The sequence below is a fragment of the Rhincodon typus genome, chromosome 1, assembly GCF_021869965.1.
Source record: "Rhincodon typus isolate 14 chromosome 1, sRhiTyp1.1, whole genome shotgun sequence".
NCBI classification, from domain to species: domain Eukaryota; kingdom Metazoa; phylum Chordata; class Chondrichthyes; order Orectolobiformes; family Rhincodontidae; genus Rhincodon; species Rhincodon typus.
The window spans coordinates 173,745,997-173,770,226 of NC_063332.1; the positions used below are offsets into that span (position 1 = coordinate 173,745,997).

The 24,230-nt window shown below is 38.4% G+C and overlaps 1 protein-coding gene across 1 annotated transcript in view; it reads right to left on the reverse strand.

The window, feature by feature from the left end:
* Window positions 1-2,012: 2,012 nt before the first annotated feature.
* Window positions 2,013-24,230, reverse strand: part of rap1gds1 (RAP1, GTP-GDP dissociation stimulator 1) — a 42,379-nt gene continuing 20,161 nt past the window's right edge. Inside the window, exons 6-11 of the mRNA XM_048612131.1 lie at window positions 20,245-20,373; window positions 19,664-19,789; window positions 13,275-13,418; window positions 10,413-10,544; window positions 5,825-5,959; window positions 2,013-2,155 (exon numbers count right to left, since the gene is read on the reverse strand). Coding sequence (XP_048468088.1) covers window positions 2,013-2,155; window positions 5,825-5,959; window positions 10,413-10,544; window positions 13,275-13,418; window positions 19,664-19,789; window positions 20,245-20,373 — 809 coding nt within the window. The remainder of the gene's footprint in view (window positions 2,156-5,824; window positions 5,960-10,412; window positions 10,545-13,274; window positions 13,419-19,663; window positions 19,790-20,244; window positions 20,374-24,230) is intronic.

The window sequence follows — 24,230 nt, forward strand, 5'->3', positions numbered from 1 at the left end:
CACATCCAAATCTTTTTATATAAATGACAAAAAGCAGTAGACCCAGCACTGACCCTTGTGGCACAATGCTGGTCACAGGCTTCCAGTTTGAAAAGCAACCCTCCAACACTACTCTGTATCCTGTTGAGCCAGTTCTGTTTCCAAAGGCTTGTTCTCCTTGTATCCCACGTGATCTAACCTGGCTAACCAGTCTACCATGCGAAACCATGTCTTCCTGCAGTCCATATAGATTATGTCCACCACTCTGCCTTCTTCAATCCCCTTCGTTACTTCAAAAAAAAACTCAGTCAAGTTAGTTAGTCACGATTTCCCACACACAAAGCCATGTTGACTATCCCTAATCAGTCTTTGCCTTTCCAAATACATGTAAATCCTGTCCCTCAAGATCTCCTCCAAATACCTGCCCACCATCGATGTCAGGCTCACTGGTCTATAGTTCCATGGCTTTTCCTTACCGCCTTTCTTAAACAGTGGCACATTAGCCAACCTCCAGTCTTCCAACACCTCATCTGTGGCTATCAACAAGACAAATATCTCAGCAGGAAGCCCAGCAATCACTTCCCTAGCTTCCCACAAAGTTCTAGGGTACACCTGATCAGGTCCTGGGGATTTATCCACCTTTAAGCGTTTTAAAACATCTAGCACCTTCTCTGTAATATGTACATTTTTCAAGATGTCACTATTTATTTTTCCCAAGTTCTCTGGCTTTCATCTCCTCCTTCACAGTAAACACTGATGCAAAATACTCATGTAGTATCTCCCCCATCGCCTGCAGTTCCACACATAGGCGGCTTTGCTGATCTTTAAGGGGCCCTATTCTCTCCCTAGTTACCCTTTTATCCTTCATGTGCTTGTAGGATTCCTTTGGATTCTCCTTAACTCTATTTGCCAAAGCAATCTCATATCCCCTTTTTGCCCTCCTGATTTCCCTCTAAGTATACTTCTAATGCCTTTATACTCTAAGGATTCACTTGATCCCTGCTACCTATACCTGACATGCTTTTTTTTCTTGACCAAAACCTCAATTTCTCTAGTCATCCAGCACTCCCTATATCTACCAGCCTTATCCTTCACCCTAACAGGTATATACGGTCTCTGGACTCTATCTCATTTCTGAAGGCTTCCCACTTTCCAGCTGTCTCTTTACCTGCAAATATCCACCCCCAATCAGCTTTCGAAAGTTCTTGACTAATACCGTCAAAATTGGCCCTCCAACTTAGAACTTTAACCTGGTCTATCCTTTTCTATCACTATTTTAAAACTAATTGAATTCTAATCAATGGCCCCAAAGTGCTCCCTCCAATGACACCTCAGTTACCTGCCCTGCCTTATTTCCCAAGCATTAAGTTTTGCTCCTTCTCTGGTAGGTACATCCATATATTGAATCAGAAAATTTGCTTGTACACACAAATTTTAAAACCATATTTTCATATTCCTTGAGGTATAACAGGATGAATTAAAGGATTTGGAAGGTTTGTAACAACTTGACTGGTCATGCATGCAGTCAAAATCACCACCCATTGTCAAATATGCCACTCTATTCCTGAAACTAGTGGTTAGATTGGAGTATGATTGCACAAGTACCAATAACCCTGTAGCACCTTTTGACATTTGATGTGCATTAACAGGCAGAAACGACATGTAGGCAGCAATGAAGACTCTTCTCCTTGCAAGTGCAAGAATAAGGATTCTACCTGCACAGATCACACCAACAGCTATGAAACAGGTTAAGCACCAAGTATGAAATTTACTTAATTTAATAAAAACAAGTTATTTCATTTGTTTTCAAGTGTCCTCTGCAGACCCTCAATTAGACAAGTCAAAAATCTCATCTCCCCGAGAATAGGACAGATACTTATTAATTTACATTCCCTTCTTACAAGATTTCTCCACTCTAGACATTTTTCAACATCTACTCAGCAGAGATGAGCTTGCCTTTAAAAGCACTGAACTATCATGCAGACTTAAAACTGAGCAATCAAGATTTCCTGAAAAAAGTTCACTTAAATATTTTACACAACTACAATACCTTGTGCATCAATTAACATGCGTAATGTTCCAAGTAGTTTGAACTGAACGGGTGGCATCTCCGACTTGAGAAATTTCAGGACTTGCTCTGCAACTCCTGCCGATAGCATCTTAGCTTTATTTAATACTGGGGAAAATAAGGAATTCAAGTGAATGATTTTCATGTGTTACCTGGTCAGGACAGAAAATAGGTAGTAACAGTGGAAAATAAAAAAAGGACTCGACCACAGTAATATATTTTTAACTCTGGTTACACAGCTGTCATGATACACTCACCACACTTGATGTTATTTTAAGCAGAAAGGCCCAATGCATTAATTTCACTTCAGTTTGAACGTTTTTCTCCTCCAATGCACAACTTTCCCACCCCTAAAAATTCCTGCCAAATTAGTGATAGATTAACAAAACTGTTTCTCTAGCACTTTCATTAACCTAAAAGCTTGGTTTTCGGCAGGACATTCTTTCCACAGTTGATCAGTCAAGTCAGTCAAATCATACAATTCATATTGAGGGAGATTTTGGGCCTATGAGCTAGAAAGACATTAATGTTTATTGATTTCGACAGCGCACTGAGGTTACAAGTAAACAATACACACCCATTTACCCGCATGACGAAAAGGTCCATTGGGAGCATACTAAAACAAGTCTCTCATGACAATTCGCAATGTTGGGTCTCAACAACCCAGAACCTGAATCCCTATTCCAAGTCATAACTCAAGAATCCTCTAATGCAGTACTGCAAGATTTTGATGTGTAGCCTTTATCAGCAAAAAGCAGAGCTTGCTGAAATTGTAGCAGTTTAATCAACTTTCAAACTTATTGCACACCCACCAATTCAGAGAGCTCATCTTATGTCTGACAACCTAGACTATTTGAGTTTCAAATTTAGTTCTAGACATCATCTGCTTAGGTTTTGGAACCAGTAAAAGAATTTACTGCAATTAAATACATTGAAAATGTAAAGCAGAGAGTTAAATGGGCCAAATGTAGCATCATTAGAATTATTATCTATTTCCTTCCAGGAAGGAATGACATTGGTCCAGTTTCATTGTTCATTGGATCTCCATGTCCAGTTCACAAAAAAAGTTCATGACCCAGAGGCTTTCATTAGCTCTGCAGGCAAGTGGAGCAAGGGGAAGAGATGGGGTAGAATCAACTTAGAACATTAATGAATCCTCAACAAAACAGAGCAAAATCGCAACATATTTGGATTCAACATCCTCTTTACATAGATTTTACCCGCACGAAATTCTTTACTGGTTCCAAAACCTAAATAGATAACATCAAGAATTAACAGGGCAGCACCACTGCCTCACAGAGGGTTCGATTCCAGACTTAGTGACTTTGTCTGTGTAGATTTTGCATGTTCTCCCCATGTCTCTGTGGGTTTCCTCCAGGTGCTCGGGTTTTCTCCCACAGTCCAAAGATATGCAGGCAAGGGAAACGTGAGGTATGGAGATAGGATAGGATGGGGGTCTGGATCTGGGTAGGATGTTCTGAGGTGCAGACTTAAATGGGCCAAATGGCCACTTTCCGCACTGTGGGGATTCTACAATAACGTTGAAACTCAAAAAAGGTCGTCAGACATAACGTAAGCTATCTAGATTTGGGAGGGTGCAATACATTGACAGTTGATTAAATTACTATAATAAATTCAGTAACTTCTGCTTCTGAATATTAAAGGCTAAATATCAAAATCTTGTTTGGTTGAGTCCTAGTAGAATGAAACTGATTAAAATTGAGCTGCTGCTTATTTGTTGCACACTTATTTAACAAAAAAAAATCAAATCTACATAATAAGCTTGCCTCGCAATCAGTTTCCTATGAGTGAATTATTTTTAACAAGCAGGTAACAATTTCAAAGTTAATTCCATTATTATGGTAGTTGACTCCCACCCCAAAAAGGAATGGATGAAGTCCTTCTTGTCCCCCTAATCCATTTGTAAATATTTTACTTAAGTTTAACTTGTTCATTGTCAGAACAACACCGTTAATTGACACCAGTAGCTAGGTAAGGTGGGCAATAAAAGTAAGCTGTAGACTTGCTCGCTGAGCTGGTGTGTTTGATTGCAGACGTTCTGTCACCCTGCTAGGCAACATCGTCAGTGCGCCTCCGGTGAAGCATTGACATTCTGTCCCGCTTGTTATTTATATGCTACAGTTTGCTGGGGTGGTTGGCATTATTTCCGGCTGTTTTTCAGTGGTTTGTATATTGGGTCCAGTTCGTGTCCTTCTTCATCTGTGTGTATTGAGACCAGTGAGAATTGGTCGGGTCTCTTGGTGTCTCGTCTCTCGGACAAAGGAGGATACGAATTCGACTGGGACAACATATCCATAATAGCACAAGCCAAACAGAGACATGCCAGGGAATTCATGCAGGCCTGGCATTCCAACCGGAACGCCATCAACAAATACACCGAACTGGACCCGAAATACCAACCACTGAGAAACAGAACCGGAAGTGATACCAACCACCCCAGCAAATCGAAGCATATAAATAACAAGCGGGACAGAACATCAGTGCTTCACTGGAGGCACACTGGCGATGTTTCCTCACCCTGCTAGGTAAGATCTGCAATCAAACACACTGGCTTGGCGAGCAAGTCTACAATCTCATCCACAACCCAGCTACAAATCTTCTCAAAAACTTTAAACAAAAGCAAGCATTCACCGAGGACAAGAATTTATGCAGTTAGGACTTGAATTCGGAGGATGTCAACAAACCAAGTGGGGAGGTATAGGAACCCAAAGGTTTGGAAGGAGCGGTAAAAACAAGTAGAGTATAGAGTTGAAAAGTTATAGAGGAGGTATAGTAACAAGGACAGGGAAGGCAAGCCTTTTGCTTGGACACAATTCCAGGAGACCTTCACATTAAGCATTGCTAAAAGTTTGTACTGCAGTGAATGGAAGTCAGAAGCAGTGGTTTGTAAGAGTTTGAATTATTTCAAGCTTCTCAGAATAATAATGAATGATTAGGTGGATTTGGTCATTACAATTGTGCTATCTATTTCATGTACAATGACAGATTCATTCCAGTGCAGGAGGTCATTCAGCCATCATGTTTTGAATATCTCCAAGACTAGGTGAATAACAGGCTGATTACTACTGAAAAGGCTGTTAGAACACCTGGGTTCATTTTGAGCTCACTTAAGCAAAGGCATTAGCAAAACCAGAGGACAGTCAAGATTCATCTTGTTTAGAACAAGAAAGATACTGAAGTATTAAAGCATAGCATGTTCTTTACTTGCACCATATCACACAATGAAGTTACACTGATGGAACAAAGTGAACCCAAATCTCACTACTGATCTGTATACTCGGTGCTCGCTTAAAAAGCTTAAGGATTTAAAACAAGCCCTCCCTCACTTGGTCCACCCTTGAAGAAATAGAAAAACCCAAATGTACCTATCAAAAGAAATAGGAAGCATGTAAAATCACATTAAGCCTCTTGTAAGTATAGAATATTAACAATATCCAATACAATGTCACCTTAAAACAAATTATGAAGTGGCACTGATCTTTAAGAGATGACAGCTGACATGGATGTACTCACGGAAATGATTAGTTAATTTCAAGCTAAAACTAGAAATAGGATCTATTTGCAAGTATTTTGTTTCTATAGAAGGATAAGAGAATGAGTCTAATATTTCAAACTTACTAAAAAAATATTGTATTCCATTTACAAGAATTTTAAATTAATTATCTAGAAGGGGTGCTTATTACATTACCCAATAAACAAAACAAAAGCATTTTTACACATTTTCCTGTTTAGACTTCAACAATACGAAAAGCTTACCAGGAATTGCCAGATTGCGAAGAGCACTAAGTGCAGCATGTTGTACTGTCACATTCCCCTCTTCTACATGCCTATCCAGTAAGTCTAAAAGCTTCTGCACAATTCCAATTTCAACCATGTGGATACAGTTTCCATCTGGGAGTGGATGGAATAAAAATATCATCTGCATTAAAGATGTACTGAACCAGCTTCAGGGCCAGATAGTTTACAGGGCTAAAAAAAATTGTGTTAAGAAATAGGATACACAATAACAGTTGTATTTTTTGCAATGATCATGAAGCACAAACCATATTTTCCACTAACTGATGCATGTGACACCATTAATGTATGGTTCCAGGCCAGTGACAGAACCTACTTCCAAACCTGAAAAATGACATTCAGACCATTCTAGAGGGAATAAAGGAAACAACTTATTAAAAAGGCAATTAGTTGACTATATCAGTGTTGCTTATTTTGGTTTTCAATGTTTTTTGTTGTTTGAGAGACCCACATCAGAAAGACTTTTGGGGTCTGCTAATTAGTATTAGTGTTTTTTTCAGGCCATCATTAAAAAATAGATTCATGAATGGCATTTTCTTAGTGATGAGCAAAAATCAAAAGGCTTAGAAAATTGTTTTTCTTTGTACTTTCTTCCCGCAGAAAATAATAATCAGTGATCTCAGTTGAAGTGATGTTCTGTTTCTGGTAATAAACACAGTTGGATATTTTAATTTTGCTACAGCCAGCTGAAAAATGAATGCTGTTGGACAAGGGGAAATGAGAAAGCCAGTGTCAAATTCTATAGTGATTTAGAACTTTCTTGGATAATTATGAATTCACAATGTTGCAGTGATATGCTGTTCAGGGAATTTTGTCCCTTAATCCAGAGAAGCACTGAGGTAGGTTAACTTTTTTTCTTAATCTCCATTTGTATAGTACAATTAATATAGAAAACATCCCAGGTGCTCCACAGAGGAGGAAGAAATACATTAATAAACAGATTCACTCTATAGTTATATGGCATGTTGTAAGGCAATCAATGTGATTGTAAGCTATGTTGTAAAGAAAGGCAGAGGAGGGGTTGTAGAACGTTGTGGCTGCACTATTAACTCTGAAAACAATGCATTGTAAAGACCACAATTAGAAGGTCAAACAAAATTAGAGCAAGTTGCAGAAAGATGAAAGGGAGAACTGAAACCATGGACAACAATTTTGGATTCAATACATTGAGAGAAACAAAACTAACGTGGGGACTATTAAGGACAGGAGAGCTAGGTTAGTGAAAACAAACAGAAATTGCTGGAAAAGCTCAGGTCTGACAGTATCAGAAATCACAGTTAACGTTTCTGGACAAGTGACCCTTCCGATTTCTCTCCACAGATGCTGCCAGACCTGCTCAGTTTTGAGCAATTTCTGTTTTTGTTTCTGATTTACAGAATCTGCAGTTCTTTCGGTTTTTAATCTAGGTTAGTGGAATTTACTGTAGGTCAGGTATTGAAATTGCAGCATTTTCTCAACCATATTTTGCTAATCAGTTAAGAGCATCAATGATTCATCTTTATAAAAGAAAATTCAGCTATGCTGGAAATAACAAAAAATTGCTGGAAAAGCTCAGCAGGTCTGGCAGCATTTGTGGAGACGGAAGAGTTAATATTGAGTTCAATATGACTCTTCCTTAGAACACCTTTGTTATTTGTAGAATATTATCCATTAGTGGAAATGAGTTTTGATTATCAGGGACTTAATTGACTTTAACCCTAAGAAACAGATTTTTCAACCTAAAGCAAGCTCTTCATACCACCAGGGTTTAACAAATATCTGTCAAATCTGCATTTAATTTCAACAGTAGCTACTGTGCTGAGAACATGAAAGGCTAATCTCATTAGTGGCAACTCTCCATGTACTGCTTTATTCAGCATTATCGAGTAGTGGTCTGATGATAGCAAGGCCGTGGTTATTCTCACCACCATTCATTCTGAATTGACTCGGTCTATGCTGTTATGCGGCACGACAAGTAGACAACAATACAAACCTGTCACTGACAGTGATGAGTAGTTTCAAATAATCTCTCTTCCACTAGCTTCAGAGATTTTTGTCTTTTGTTTGTGATAGTACAGATAGCAGCAATTATTAGATCAAGGATTTGAAGGGAAAATGAAGATAATTTGAAGCCCTTAATGAATAGAACTGAGTGGACAAATATCAGTTCATCAAACAATCTATTGTTCTAAGTGTTTAAGACAAGCTTCCAGCTATCTGCTCACCAGTCAATTCACAGTATGGCTGTCTCTTCAGTGAAGCAGCTGCTATTCTAGTTTTATAATGAGAAGCAACCATTACACAGAAGAGGACTGATCCAGTCAAAATGCAATTAATAATTTTTTTTATGGATTAGTATCTGTAATTCAGGATTTTCTTTCCCATTAGGTATATTCAAAGACTTTATGCATCAAACGCTACCCATCTTAGCTAATTTTAATAAACAATCTTCGACTTTAAAGTTTATTTTGTAATTTCAATTTTGGTTTGAAATTGTACTGAATTTACAGCACAGAAATAAGCTATTATGGCCAGGCTTGTTTTGGGCTCCAACCAAGTTCTGCTCACGTTACTTCCTCTGACCGTTTAAACATCATATTCTAGTTGTTTTTTCCCCTCCCTCAATTACAATGTTAATTTCTTATTAGATTTATTGATGACAATCTTACACTTATGACCTCAGTTTTGGACTCAAACAGAAATATCTCTACATTATGGAAAGCACAAAGGATAATTACTAGATCTATTAGATCTTCCTCTCCTTTTCATGGAGGAAAGAAAATCTGTTCAGATCTTCTCTGGTAACTATAATCTTTCAGTTCACTGCTACAATGAGCAAATAAGTACTTTTTTCTAAATAAGGTTGACTGCAAGGTTGTTAAAAAGTCACAATCTATCAAAATGAAAATGGCTGAAGATAACAGCTGCTAACAGCCACAACTGGGGAAAATATGAATAGTTTGCCTCTAGTTAGGTATATTTATATAACAGCACAGATTTAAAAGGGGGACGATGCATTTAGATAACTGGACTAATGCAGTCAATTCAGCTGTTAAGATAGGATGGAGCATGATGGACTACGGGGCCAGTTTTAAACAAAATCCACAGGTCATTAAAGCACTGACTAACTGGGTACTCAGCACAATATCAATAGATAGCTGTTCCGCATGACAACAGTAGAGGTTTTATAAGGACACATCTCTGAAAATGCATCAACAATAGTGTTAGTGTGACTCAGCATTAGTATTTTCACCTCAGAGCCAGGAGATTCACGTTATACCTCCAATTTTGGTGTATCCAAATCCTGGAGTGCAGTAGACTGCGAAGGAGGTTACCTTAGAGTACAACAGGATCTTCATCAAATGGGCCGAGGAGTGGCAGATGGAGTTTAATTTAGGCAAATGAAGTGCTGCATTTTGGAAAGGCAAATCAGGGGAGGACTTATACAACTTAATGGTAAGGTCCTGGGGAGTGTTATCGAACAATAAGACCTCGGAGAGCAGGTTCATTGTTCCTTGAAAGTGGAGTCATAGGTAGATAGGATAGTGAAGGTGGCATTTGATATGCTTGTCTTTATTGGACACTGCCATGAGCATAGGAGTTGGGAGGTCATATTGTGGCTCTACAAGACATGGGTTAGGCCACTATTGGAATACTGCATGCAATTCTGGGCTCCCTGCTTTGGGAGGATGTTGTGAAACTTGAAACAGAAAAGATTCACAAGGATGTTGCCAGGGTTAGAGGGCTTGAGCTACAGGGAGAGGCTGAATAGACTGGGGCTACTTTCCCTGGAGCTTCAGAGGCTGAGGGGTGACCTTACAGAGGTTTATAAAATCACGAGGGGCATAGATAGGGTAAATAGACAACGTCTTTTACCTGGGGTAGGGGAGTCCAAAACTAGAGGGCAAAGGTTTAATTGAGAAGGGAAAAATTTAAAAGGGACCTAAGGGGCAACTTTTTCACAGAGGGTGGTGTGTGTATGGAATGAGCTGCCAAAGGAAGTGGAAGAGGCTGGTACAAATACAACATTTAAAAGGCATCTGGATGGGTATATGAATAGGAAGGGTCTATAGGGATATGGGTCAAATGCTGGAAAATGGAACTAGATTTACTTAGGATATCTGGTCATCATGGATGAGTTGAACTGAAGGGCCTATTTCTGTGCTCTATACCTCCGATTCCACAAGTTGAGCACATAATCTATACTGAATGCTAAAGATTGCATGGTGCTATTCAAAAACAAAATCGCCCTGCCAACATTTATCCTTCAATTAACATTATTGAATAAAAACTAATCCATTGGTTATTTATCTTGATGCTGTTTGTGGAAAAATTGAGCACAAATTAGTCACACATTTGCCTACACATCAAAAATAACTCATTAGCTGTAAGAGGCTTTGGGACCCAGAGAACATGAAAGACATCACAGAACAGCAAGATTTTTTCCTTCAGTACAGAGGAAGGAAAAGAAAGATGAACACTGACGTTTATTAATAAAGTTGAGTATAGTAAGTTGGAAAAAAAAAAATCACTGAAACTAACTTTTTTTTTTAAAAAACAGGAAGCTCACCATTTCGTGCGAAGTTTGCAACGGCCAGTGCTCCAGCAAGTTGTAGTTGATGGTTATTTGAAGGAAGCCATGACAGCACCTTTTGAAAGACACTGCCTTTCCCTGCATCAAACAGCTTCTGCATAGATTCATCTGCATGACAGGAAAAACCTCTAGATAAGAGCAAGTAACTTTCAACAGCTGTTATAATTCTGGACTAATGTTAATCTTTTGCGGTTCCAAATTTTTATTGATGGGGAAAGGAAAGTGGTAAAGTGGGGAGTGGAAGCTACTTATTTTTGAACATCATGGCAAACTGTATCTTAACTCCATTTACACATTTTCACTCCACATCCCTTAATATCCTTACCCACCAAAAATTTCTTGATCTCAGCCTTGCAATTTTCAGTTGACGTAGTCTCAAAAGCGTTTTGAGGGAGATTTCTAAGAACCTTTGACGTACAAAGGAGTTTCCCAATGACTCCCACCAACCAAAGATTTACGAGAATGATTGGAATTATCATTCAACTTTTATTGCTTTAAAAAAAAAAGTATCTCTGCATTTCTGAATTTCAAACAGTGGCTTTCAGAGAGACAAAATAAAAAAGGTACAGGTAAAGTTGCCATAGTCTTACCAGACCACAGGACTGCTCTCTCATTAGAGAGCAGAGACTGGTGGTGCTTTAAATGGAGGATCATCATGTCTCAGGCGAGGGGAGAAGTTGAGGAGGAGAAGAATTTCTCACAGTAACCTCAGCTAATGCAGGAATTGAACCCATACTGTTGGGGCATTGCAAACCAGCAGTCCAGCCAACCAACTCCCTATAGGTAAAGCATTGTGTGGGAAACATGGGCAGCAAGTTATAGTTGCCCACCGTGCATTGAAGAACCACAGGCCAGGTTTTGTGCAAGTTGTGGGGAGAAGTTATGGACCCAGAAGGCAGAGGATTTAAACATAGAACAGTACAGCACAGGGACAGGCCCTTTGGTCCACCACGTTTGTGCTATCATGGTGTTATTCTAAACTAATCCCACCTGCCAGCACATGGTCCATATCCCTATATTCTCTGCCCGCTCATATGTTGTCTAAATGCTTTTTAAACATTGGTGTTGTATCTACTTCTACCACCTCCCTGGCAGCACGTTCCAGGCATGTACCACTCTCTGTGTAAAATGACTTTCCTCGCACATTTTTTAAACATCCCTCTTCTCTACCAATCCTGCACCGCCCCCACCCCCCCCCCAAAAGAAAACAGCTCACCTTAAACCTTTGCCCCTTAGAATTTAACATTTCCACCCTGGGGAAAAAAAGACTGATTATCCACCCTATCTGTGCCCCTTAATTTTGTACACTTTGATTAGGTCAATCCTCAGGCTCTGATGCTCTATCAAAAACAATCCAAGTTTATCCAACCTCTCCTTACAGCTAATACACTAACCCAGGCAACATCCTGGTAAACCTCTACTGCACCCTCTTTAAAGCATCCACAACCTTTCCGCACTGTAGCGACCAGAACTGTGCACAGTACTCCAGTGGAGCCTGACTAAAGTCTGATACAGTTGCAACACGACTTGTCAATGTTCTACTGCCTTGTTTCCTTAATTCAAAGTCTTATCTGATAGATTTGGCTGCTTTGTGGACAGAGAAGGCTGAAACCTAGATGCAACCTTTTAAGGAAGCTATAATTATTCCCCACCATTCTATCCTTCCATTAAGCACATCAATAATTCATTTGTTGATTTTAAAAAGTTACATTTTGATTCTTACATCCAACTCCCACAATCTAGTTCTAGAGAGGATGATCAAACTATAAACTTAACAACTGGGTAGTAATTGCCCAGCCAATATTCCATTGATTGAGCCTAATAGCTTGGTATGTGTATTCATTAGAATGTTGACTTGAATTTCAGCTACAGCATAAAGTTTTAAGTTGAACTACACAAATGATCATTCAGGTCATTACTTGCCCATTTTGTTTTTTTACAGTCATACTCAAACAAATGGTGCATCTTATCAAGGTATAAATGCCTGATCAGTATTTTGACGCACCGTGCAGCAATTAAATAAATTCTACATTCCATCAAATTATAGACTAAATAAATATCTTCTTTTCCCCCTTTATTCTTTCATGGAAAAGTGGACGCTACTGGCAAAGTCAGCATTTATTGCCCAATGCCAACTGTGCGAGTCAAAGGGCAGTTGAGAATCAACCACGTTGAGAGAGTCTGGAGTGACATATAGGCAGGATCAGTTGAGGATGGCAGATTTCCTTTTCCTAAAAAGGACGTTAGTGAACCAGATGGCTTTTTATGACAACTCACAATGGTTTCATGGTTATCATTAGACTAGTTTTTAATTCCACATTTCCTTAACTAATTAAATTTTGCCATCTACCAGGAAGAATTCAAATGCAAGAGCATTAGCTAGGGGCTCTGCATTACAAATCTAGTGAATATACCACTGCCTCTGGAATAGTGTCACTGTGCGACATTTTTTTTCATGGGGAAATGAAAGTGATAAAGGAGAGTGGAGGCATTTCTTTTTGAATATAGGATTCATTTTTACAAGCAAACAATCTACCTTAAAGATCAGAATTTTTATTATTTAATCATACCTCAGTCTTTCTAATGCAATAATTGATGCAAAACACACCATACAGACAGTCCCAGGGTTAGGTGGGTTAATTTCCAGATAAGTATCTTCGAGACAAACAATACAAATAATTTACAGTATGTTTTTCAGTTTACAAGTGAAATTATCTTCTGCTCTGCCCCTCACAACCCACCTCCCAGCAACAGAAATACCAAAATCCAGATTACTTAACAGAAGTAGCTTAGGAGACATTAATAAGTTGCATTTAAAAAAACTGAAAAACAACTCACCACCCAAAAGCAGCAGCACCATGAGATCAGAAGCTGTTTTAAGCTCAGAGATATCATCTTCTTTATTACTGTCCACAGTCTCTTGGACAAGCTCCAAGAGACAGTCTACTAATCCTGCATCAACCAATTGTAGTTTGATGACATCTGAACCCAAAACAGAGAGAAGCATGTTAGTTTATAGCCCAGGACAGCAGTGATTTCAAATCTCATCTGATAGTTTCTAACCCCTTTTCGTGTTTGGGCCAGAAAGCGATCTTAGCTAAAAGGTTCATATCGTGGCCTGTTTCTAAACAGGATGGAATACCGTTTACTTTTAACTTAAAAATAAAGCTTTATTTCAATGCGGTAATGATTGACCTTTAAAGTTCATTCACAGCATCAAAGCATGTCCTAGTAGCAATGGAAACAATGATACCCCACTGGCAAAGTCAGCATTTATTGCCCATCCCCAACTGTTCGATTCAAAGGGCAGTTGAGAGTCAACCACGCTGTCTGGGTCTGGAGTGACGTACAAGCAGGATCAGAAATAGCCACCATTAACCTGTGTCTTTAGGATTCCGTTTATCCACTTACTGGGGCAATACCACCCACTGCCAGCACAGCCTTAACAAGGCATATGAGGCCTTATTGCAAATTCCCAGAAGAATCCCTAAGAGTTTCAGCACCTGCAAAACAGGAAAACGAATAGCTGAATTTCTTTAACTCAGAGTTTTAAGAAAGGGAAAGGAGGGCATTAGAACATTAAAGCTGAAATAAGTAAGGTATGAGAACTTTATTTCAATCAAAATAGCTATTACTGAAGTTGGTGGATCACTAAAAATTGCTTCCATTTCACTATATACATTTTTGGGTGCATGTTTTGGGTCCAAGAACGGACAAGGGCTGCAAATAGATTAATGTAGTTGGTAGAGTACAGGAACCCTTCAGTGTCTATGTACCAAAATGTTAGTGAAAAGGAATTCTTTCATGATCTTCATTTTGCTTTCAACAACAGCAATTTTACTGAGATGAAGTTCCAGCTGTACCTTCTTGTATGTTACTTCAACTCTAATCCTTCACCTGCCTTCACTTTCATTTAAAACACTTGTCAAACAAATCTCTTCAGCTATTTATTTTCTACTTTCTTCTCGATGATTCGACATGGGGCATTTTTACTTAAAATTGATAAAACATAGCTGTAGCAAGTTGTGCAATATTTCATTGATAACAGTGTAAGAAAAAGACATGCAGGTGGTGCTTTTCTTTTAATAAAAATGCTCAAGTATTTCTTAGCAATAAAATACCTTCCAATGTTAGGTAATGTGCCACAGTTCATTTTCCTTTTTCCAAAAGAAAATCAGATTTACTGCAATTGCAGTGTTGCCAATGAGAACTATTTCACAGATCACAACAGAACGATATAAAGTAGGTCATTTTAACCCACCCAATATAATCTATTCAGAGTAATACTTTAGTTCCCCTCTTTCCTTCCTCCATCTGATCTTATACTTGGAACCATAAATTCTGGTATCAGTGCTAAATCTCATTTGCCAAGTTTTAAAAATCCATTTTTAATTTCATTCAATGCTTTGCAATTCTATTAACTAAGATTACATCTCCCATATAAGCCAAAAAGCCGAAACTACTTCAGTTGCTTCCTTCTAAAGTGGAACTTTGCCAATAATCAGCTTTGTTGTGACTCAGTGCTACCTCTAGCCCTTAAATGTCTTTGTCTATTGACAAATCAGATTATGGCGTACTTTAAAGGACAGCCTAATTTATATCACTGACAGATTTTGGGTTGGCACTCAGTTTAGGGAGGGCTTCTTGTTCACTTCTCCCTCCAGCTATTACTAGGGAAGGCATTATGACATTATTCGGGAAATGTGTTTTGTTCTCATCACCTGTTTCAAGTTTACCTACATCCTTTACAGTTATAACCTTATCGTCTCAAGGTTGTAAGTTTGAGGCCTAATCTAGGACTTGACACTGCATTATTTGAACGGTTGCTTTTCAGATTAGACAAGACAACTTTTTTGCTTGATGTGGTCATTCAGCAAGGGCTATCTTGGCCAATCTTGCAATCTTCACCACCGAAAACATTAACTTTATTATTTAACTCCTCGCTCTTACAGGGCATTCCTCTGTCTGAAATGGTTACAAAATATCGTCACCCAACAATAATTGTATGTGGACTGGTTATTCACTACAAGAAAAGGATGACATATGGGCTGAGAGATATCATGTATAAGCAGTGATGCCTCTCTTCTGGGACTATAAAATGAAGCTGAGAGGGGTTAGGTCTGTATGTATAAAAATTTTCTAAGTCATTTTTTATCTTTTTTAAAAAAAGGGAGAAGTCATCTAGACTCTAATTTTCATTAGCAAAGACAGCAAGTCCTATGTTCTTGAAACTTAGATTAGCTTGTTTCTACAAGAAACAGACTTTGCATCCATTTCTTCATAACCAAAAAAAACCAAAAAAACTATCAGCCTACACCTCTGATAGCAATCCAAAAATCAACAAATTACGATGGGCAGCTACAACGGACACATTTTTCGATATTGGCCCTGAAGAACTGCTTTTGTTCATTCAGAGGCCTGGATACAATTGTACATTAAATTCTCCTAAGTAGCCAGCACATCTGTCAACTGTACTGCAGATTTAACAGTCTTTCATAAAACTGTCAATCATTCAAGCAAAATTTAAGTAATCTTTTCTTGTTTCAGATTTGCATAAGCAAGTTAATTACCCTCAAGGTTTCCCATATTTATAACATACCTTAAACATTTAAGCTTTCAGTAAATTACATAACTTTAGGCATAACTGCAGCCATTTCACACGGCAAATCTCAAACAGCGATCACATAAATCATTAATAGGTGTATTTTTGCAGGCACAGTCAACTGCATTTGTCATTTACTATGCAATTTGCTGTAAATTGCAATGACGGAACAGAGCAAGTGAAACCTTCAGCATACATCTTCATTGGAAAGGGTGAAGAAAAGACTCAAGAGTCATACAGCATGGAAACAGATCCTTCAGTCTAACCAGTCCACGTCGACCAAACTAAACTAGTCCCACCTGCCTATGCTTGGCCCATATCCCTCCAAACATTTCTTATTCATGTACTTATCCAAATGAGTTTTAAACTGTTGTAACTGTACCCACATGCACCACTTCCGGTGGAAGTTCATTCCATACACGAACTCTGTAAAATCGTTATCCCTCATGTCTTTTTAAAAAATCTTTCTCCTCTCATCTTAAAAATATGCCCCCAGTCTTGAAATCCCCCACCCTGGGGAAAAGACATCTGCCATTCACCTTATCTATAACTGATTTTATAAACCTCTATAAACTTCACTGCACAACCTATGCTACAGTGGGGAAAAAAAAAAGTCCCAGCCTATCCAGCCTCTACTTATAACTCAAACCCTCCCCCCATTCCCAACAACATCTGGGTAAACGTCTTCTGAACCCTCTCCAGTTTAATAATATCCTTTCTACAACAGGGCAACCAGAACTGCACACGTTACTATAGAAGAAGCCTCACCAACATCCTATACAACCTCAACATGATATCCCAACTCGTATACTCAAAGGTCTGAGCAACGAAGGCAAGCGTGCTAAATGCCTTCTTAATCACCCTGTGTACATGTGACGCAAACTTCAACAAATTATGTACCTGAACCTCTAGGTTTCTGCTCTGCAACACTATCCAAGGCCCTATTTTAATTGCACAAGTCCTGCCCTTGTTTGTTTTACCAAAATGCAATACCTCACAATAATCCAAATTAAATTCCATCTGCCAGTCCTCAGCCCATTGACTCAATTGATCAAGATCTCCTGGTCATCTTAGATAACCTTCTTCACTGTCGACCAAACCACAAATTTTGGTGTCACCCGCAAACTTACTAACCAGGCCTTTTATATTCCCATCTAAATCATTTTTATATAACAACTGAAAGCAGACTCATTATCAATCACTATGGAACATTGCTGGTCACAGGCCTCCAGTCTGAAAAACAACCCTCCTCCATCACTGTCTCCTGCCATTAGGTCTATTTTGTATCCAATTGGCAAGCTCACCCTGAATCCCATGTAATCTAAGTTTACTAGTTAGTCTAGCATGTGAACCTTGTCAAAAGCTTTACTAAAGTAAACAACATTACCGCTCTGCCCTCAATCTTTTTGGTTATTTCCATTTTATTTACAAGGTTGTTAAACTGATGCCACCAGAACTTGAGGGTTTGAGCTATAAAGAGAAGCTGCAAGTAGGACTAGTTTACTTCAGGAAACCTGGTCAGCATGGATGAGTTGGACCAAAGGGTCTGTTTCTGAGCTGTATGACTCTATTTGGGTTGCAAATGTAGCTTGCCATAAACTGCCCTTCACACTTCCATCTCTTCATGTTTGATCTTCCTGGTTGTTCCAACAAAGATTAAAAGCAAGCTTTGGGAATGGCCACATTTTGCTCCATGCTCTAATACTCCCTGGTCTAACAAGGACCTCAATAAATTTAGACTGCAACTGTACTGTATATCGTTACCTCTCTGTAGCAAGGTCTCAAGATGCAAAAATTGTACAGGTTATTTGGCTCATTGTACCTTTCTGGCTCTTTGAAATAGCTATCCCTTTCATCCCACTGACCTGCTCTTTTTTCAATAGTCCAGCAAATCCGAACATCTCACACTTTGTCATTCAACAGCATCAATGAATCCCACTACTGACATCCCATTTGATTGACACCATGTCCACTAATCAAAACATTAATTCCTACCAGCACCAACGCAATGGTAGCAGTATTCATTAAAAGATCACTACAGAAACTCACCAAGTCTTACTCATCAGCACCTACCACTTAGAAAGACCAGGGTTGCAGATACACAGGAACACCACTACCTCAAAGTTCTCCAAACTGTACACCATACAGACCAAGAACCACAGCACCATTCCTTCAATATTGGTGGCTCTAAATCCTGAAACTCCCATGCTGACAGAATTGTGCGCACTTGCAGCGATGCAAGGAGACAACTCACCACCACCTGCTCATTAGCAGTTTGGATTGGGAGGCAAATGCCAGCTTTGTTGCCGATATGCACATCTCATGGAAGAATTAAAAATCTTATGTCATCTTCATGCACAACTTCATGGATTACACATTTACACTAGTTCTTGGTCAAACAATAGCTTGACATTAAACCTTTTATTATTCCAAATCATGCCAATGCAGATACCATCACCTTGAGTTTACAATCCAGCTTAAAACAAGTGGATCAGAGTGAATCGCGCTGTACAGGTGAGAAGGAGCAAGTGACAGCTGTGAGCAGTCCCCCTCAGAGGAGTGCAGACATAGGCACGTTCAGGTGGGCAATGAAGCACAGCCTCCAGAGTTGTACACAAGACATGTATTCATGGGATGAGCAGCATGAAATGTGTGCACACATGTCAGTGCTTTGAGGTGGTGCAAATTCATGGGCACACAAAATGGAGGAGTACATTAAGTAAATGTGCTCTGCCACTTAGGGTTTTGGGCACAAAAATCCCTCTATTGAGATCTTAAAACCTCTTGGACAATCAAATGGGGCATCACTTAACAGTGGAAGCATGAGCACTGCATTGACAGGCACAAAATAGATGACACATTCTGAAGCATTGACTGATCAGCAGCACTAACTGTGCTGATATAATGCCAGTGGTTGTTTCCCCCCCAGTCATTTGTGCTATCCTGAGGCTGTTTCAAATGATGGAATCATGTAATAGGAGGCAATCATTAACCACCATAGCAATGAATGAGGAACATTACATGCAGGTACACCTTATGACAAAGGCTGCCTGAACCAATGCAACAATCTTTCGGGGAAGCCCAAAAGGGCTATTCTATTAGGAAGAGGACTGCAAGATACATCTTAGTCTCATGCCAAACGAGCAAAAATGTTGTCTCCAACTCATCCTCAGCCAGGAAGCAGCTCTAACGATGGTTGAAAGCACAGGCCACCACTTTTGGTAGCTGCACTTGTGGTTCACTTGGGTGACAGTCTGTATTGTGGATAAAGGAGACAGGACGTGAGATTAGCTGCAACCAGATGTGCACCTTTTAAAAAAAAATGATATCAAGGCAGAACAGACAAGAAAATGGGGATCAAGGTCAAACTCTGAGGTCAAGTGTGGTTGTGGAGATTAGTGTTGTCTACCTTGCAACATTGGAAGTATCCAGGGTTGTACTGCTCCTGGAATAACTTGATCATAAGATTTGCATTAGGGAATGCCTTAGACAGCAAGAAGCCAATATGTTAGCATTAACAGCACTGCATTAATACCTCTCCAGCTACAAAAAGGTGGCTGTCAAATGCATAAAACTGGATGGTAAATGCGCGATGCATAAATGATTTCACGAATTTAACACTCACCATGTTCTGCCAGTGGAGCCAAAACTTCAAAAATCATTTCTTTCTTCTCATGTTCTGTTTGTTTTTTGAACAGTTTTACAAGTTCATCTGCGATCTTAGTTGATGCGAACTGCTCTTTGCTAGACTCTTAAAATTTACAAACATATTAAAGAGGCAATTAAAAAAATGGACAAAGAAAAAGGGGTAGAACATCCTTTAAGATAGTGTTTCAATTGTATTAGTTTTGTAGTGATCTTTTGACCTGCAGTTATCACGAAAAGTAAACATGTCCAAACACTTATAAATTACATGCTATTGTTTGAATGCTAAACTTTTGAGGGCACCACTAATTCATGTTTCTAAGCAACTGTGCAAGAGCTACATTAGTGGATCACTTCAACTAATTGGCACAACTTAAGAAAAAATTTAAAAAATTTAAGATTCCTTCAGAATTTCTTCTAAAATGATAAAAGGAAAACTAAGCAAGCCACAGGAAGGGCATTTTGGAAAACTGAACAAGATTAAACGCAAATACTTTGCAACAAAGTATAGGTTTATGGCAGTCACAATCCTTCTGTATCTCGAGATTTATCCTAGCTTACCGATCTCTGCTAGGTTACCAAATGCAACCAAGCACATTTCTGTCAGGGCTGTATGCTCTGAATGTATTCCCAATAACTGAACCAAAGTAGGAATGACTCCCATATTTATCAGCTGGGCCTGCAAGGCATCTGTAAAATAAAACAAAAATCGGTATAAAGTTAATATTTAATTCTCAGGCTAAAATACACAGAGCTATCTCTTGACATTATAAACAGAAAGGAAACAAGACTGTACAACATATACTGTCTGAAAGTAATGTATTGAAAGGAGAGAAATTATGTTGCTTGGAATGATTAAAGAGGTGATGAATCAGAGCAATTATACCATACTGAATTTATCAGACCTAACATATTGGACAGATTGTAAATGTATATACACAAGAAAACAAATTACACAAGCTCGGAAGTGTTAGACTAGTATCTAATAAATGAAAAGTTGATGTATTCAAACTGAAGGTAAACCTACAAATAACAGATACAACAACCCATTTCACTATATTCCTTTCTGGAAGAGCTATTGAAACTGACCCTCAACTGTTGAGGACATTTTCAAAGGATCACAATTTCTTCTTAAAAATCACAAACGTGAACAGCAACAAAGTACTGTATATTAAAAGGGAATTTTCTTTTCATAAACAGATAGCTTGTAACAAAAAAAAAAAAAAAAAAAAGAGGCTTCGGTCCCGACCTGAAACATCAACTTTCCTACTCCTCTGATGCTGCCTGGCCTGCTGTGTTCCTCCAACTCCACATTGTGTTATCAGCTTATAACAAAAAGTATTTTCAAAATCTAAACCTCCTGCCACACTTTCACTGGATCAAAGAGCTGTCTATTTTTGAATTGTTTTCTCAGAATTCAAAGATACATCGATCTAACTTACTGTTACTCCAGAGTACAATCCATACTCAGCTCCTCCCTTCCACTTCAGAAATTTGAAATTTCTCAAATCTGCAAAGTATAATCAAATTCAATAGCCCAGTGTACAGAGGTACCACTCAGTATTGTGCAAAGCTATACAGACTAGGTTTCACGTTCTCTCTCAATTGTAGAGTTAGCTGCAGTATGAAAATCAAGAAACTAAAACTATTCAGCGCTTCTGTAACTGGGGCTACAGGGGAAGTAGACAGTCTAATTCTTAAGAGTCGCCAGCTAGCAACATCCTTTTAGAAAGGTGGTGATGCAAGCAGGCAAGCTTAAACAGGCAGGTTTAAGCTTTGATGTCCCAAATAGCTACAAGTCATGGTCAAGTCTCTGTTTCTTTTTTGAAAAAATATCACTTGGATAAGGTCTGTCATTGTTTGCAAATGCTGAATTGTGTCCTAACAAGAATTATTAATGAAAGAAGACAAACACAGGGCGCAATTTTCCAATCTTGTTCCAAGCCCTATCACAGGATGTTACACGTACACAGCACTTTATCGTGCTATTGGCCTTAGAAACAAAACAATAATATAATTGCATTTTAAATGGAAGATGTAACACATCACAGCATTACCGTAGCTACTTGACTGGATATAGCATTTTATGATTTGTCAGCCAGGCTGTGTAATGTGGTATGCTTGTTATTTTGCCAATTAACTGCCACATCCAAACCACTTAGGCAAGACTAATTTAATACAGGTTATGAAAACAGCTTCAAGTCATTGTGAAATAAATCTCACTTTGTATTAGAGAGAGAACAGGCATGTACAATAGTACAAATAAACTGTTAGAAGTCTCATTTTCCTTCAAGAATTTAAATTTCCACCTATTCAGACTGTAGGAGATCAGTAATCATTTGATCACTCATCACAACTCTTTTACAAACAGATTTTATGCTGTGACATCCACCGTGATACCTGTTGTCACACTCAGCATTGTAACAAAAAAAAAAAAAGAGGCTTCTCAGTCCTTTTTTGCATGAATTTACTGTTCAGAAGCAACTTGACGTATCAACTCCACTATATAATAGGAGAGTCCCAAAGAATGCTAGATAGGTTAACTTGATTTTCAAGCTAGCCATCTTTTATACTTACACAGGTCAAAATGAACAGGTCCTCAGGCCAAAATCAGTGCAACTATTAGTATCAAAGGAAGTAACAGGGGTAATAAGCTACCATTTATTCTAGTTACTTCACGTTCTACTGCATTGATACATTGTGGAAAACAGGTTATGCAACTAAATTAAAAACACAAGATATAAACTTGTTATTTGTATTGAGGTCTTTAACCTGGAACCCATACCAATGCTATTACTAAAAACTCAAGCTTTCAATTCATTTAGTTACTTTAAAGTCAATGTTTTTGATTTGCTGCTTGCAAATGTGTCAAACAAAATAATAATAAATGCCTCAATAAACGAGTACACAGGAAGACAGCTGGCTACGCTCTTGAACGATGAAAATGCTACCTCCATTTGTTAGGTGCAGAGGTTTTGTGCAAATATTAAAAGTAATGGTGAGCTACAGTACTGATTTGTTAGGCACAATTTTTTTTTTCAAAAGAGCTTTGAAAAATCTTGTTTCATTAATTCTGCAATAGCAGTAAATGCCACTGGTTAATTGCTTCAGAGGTTGAAAATGGATGTACTGTTCGTAACAGGCAAACAAATATTAGCATGGAATCTTTCTAGCATTTTAACTAATGTGTTCACCTATTTTAAACAGTTAATGTTTTTTACTTGAATAGTGAATAAAGAAATTTCATATACACACATTCAACATTTGATTCCAAATCAGGAAAAGACCACAAGTCAGTTTTTTAAGCTTCAGAATTCAACAGATGAATAGAACAGAACAGGCATCTAGATGAAATAATGCATGTAGAGCCAATTAAAGAATACACTGCTTGAACATACATGCATTTTCAGAGATATTTCTGCAAGTACTTTGCAAACTTCATAGTCTGTGACTGCAAACTTCTATGAAAGGCTCCCAAATATGTACGAGTTTTATCCTATCTCCAACCAGGCAGTGTAAAAATGGTAGGATGCTGTTGCTTGTGAATTAATACTATTGATAATGAGCTGAGGTTGATAACTACAATGTAACAGCAGCTAAGGCTAAGGAGAGGTTGACAGGTCAAGTCTGATTACCAGGCCAAGATCTGCAACGAACAACTCATTAAAGATAATCCCTAAATGATGTCTATTTCTAGTTTGCATTCCTGCCGTGGATTACGCAAAATTCTAGAAACAAGCAAAAAGCATATTTCTGGAGTAGGTTGAATTATTAGGAAAACAGGATCATTATAATTGGTATCTAAGAACCAACTGACTACATTTGAAAATAACTGAATTAGAATGTTAATGTTCATGTTTTGATGCCTTACAGTTTAATTCACAATATGATATTAACAAGTAAAAGTGTTTAAGATGGTCTTAAAAATTTCAAAATGAATTTCTCATATCAAAACAGAAGACTGTATCAGACACAGATCCTCAAGATCACAGAAATATAAATCTTTCAGCTGACATAGAACCAGTCACATATGCAATTATGTAATTGAAAATATTTTTAAAAATTAACAGAATAAACTCACCAATTAGCAAGCAGTATTTCTAAATTCATTTATGGGATGCAAGCAGTACTGAAAAAAATTGACTTCAAGAAATTTACCATCACATTCTCAAACTACTGCAGCTGGTATATCAAGGTGCTATTTGGAAGGCAGTTGAGAGCCCAGGTCTTCAGTACTATTGCCAGAATGTTGCCTTCAGCCATTTCTCCATATTGTAAAGTGGAAGAATTGGAGTGGTGGAAAGCCAGTATGAGATGTTGGGGACCTCAGGAGGAAGCCAAGAATAACAACCTTGGCACTTCTAGCTGAAGATGCTTGCAAATGCTTCAACATTCTTTTCTGCACTGAGCTGACAGCCTCCCAAATCATAATGGAAATGGATATTTATGGAGCCTCCTCGTCCAGCATGGTGGTTGTGCCACATAATCCAGTAGAGATATTCTCATGTCTGAAGTCAGGATTTCATCCCACAAGATCTGTGCAGTGG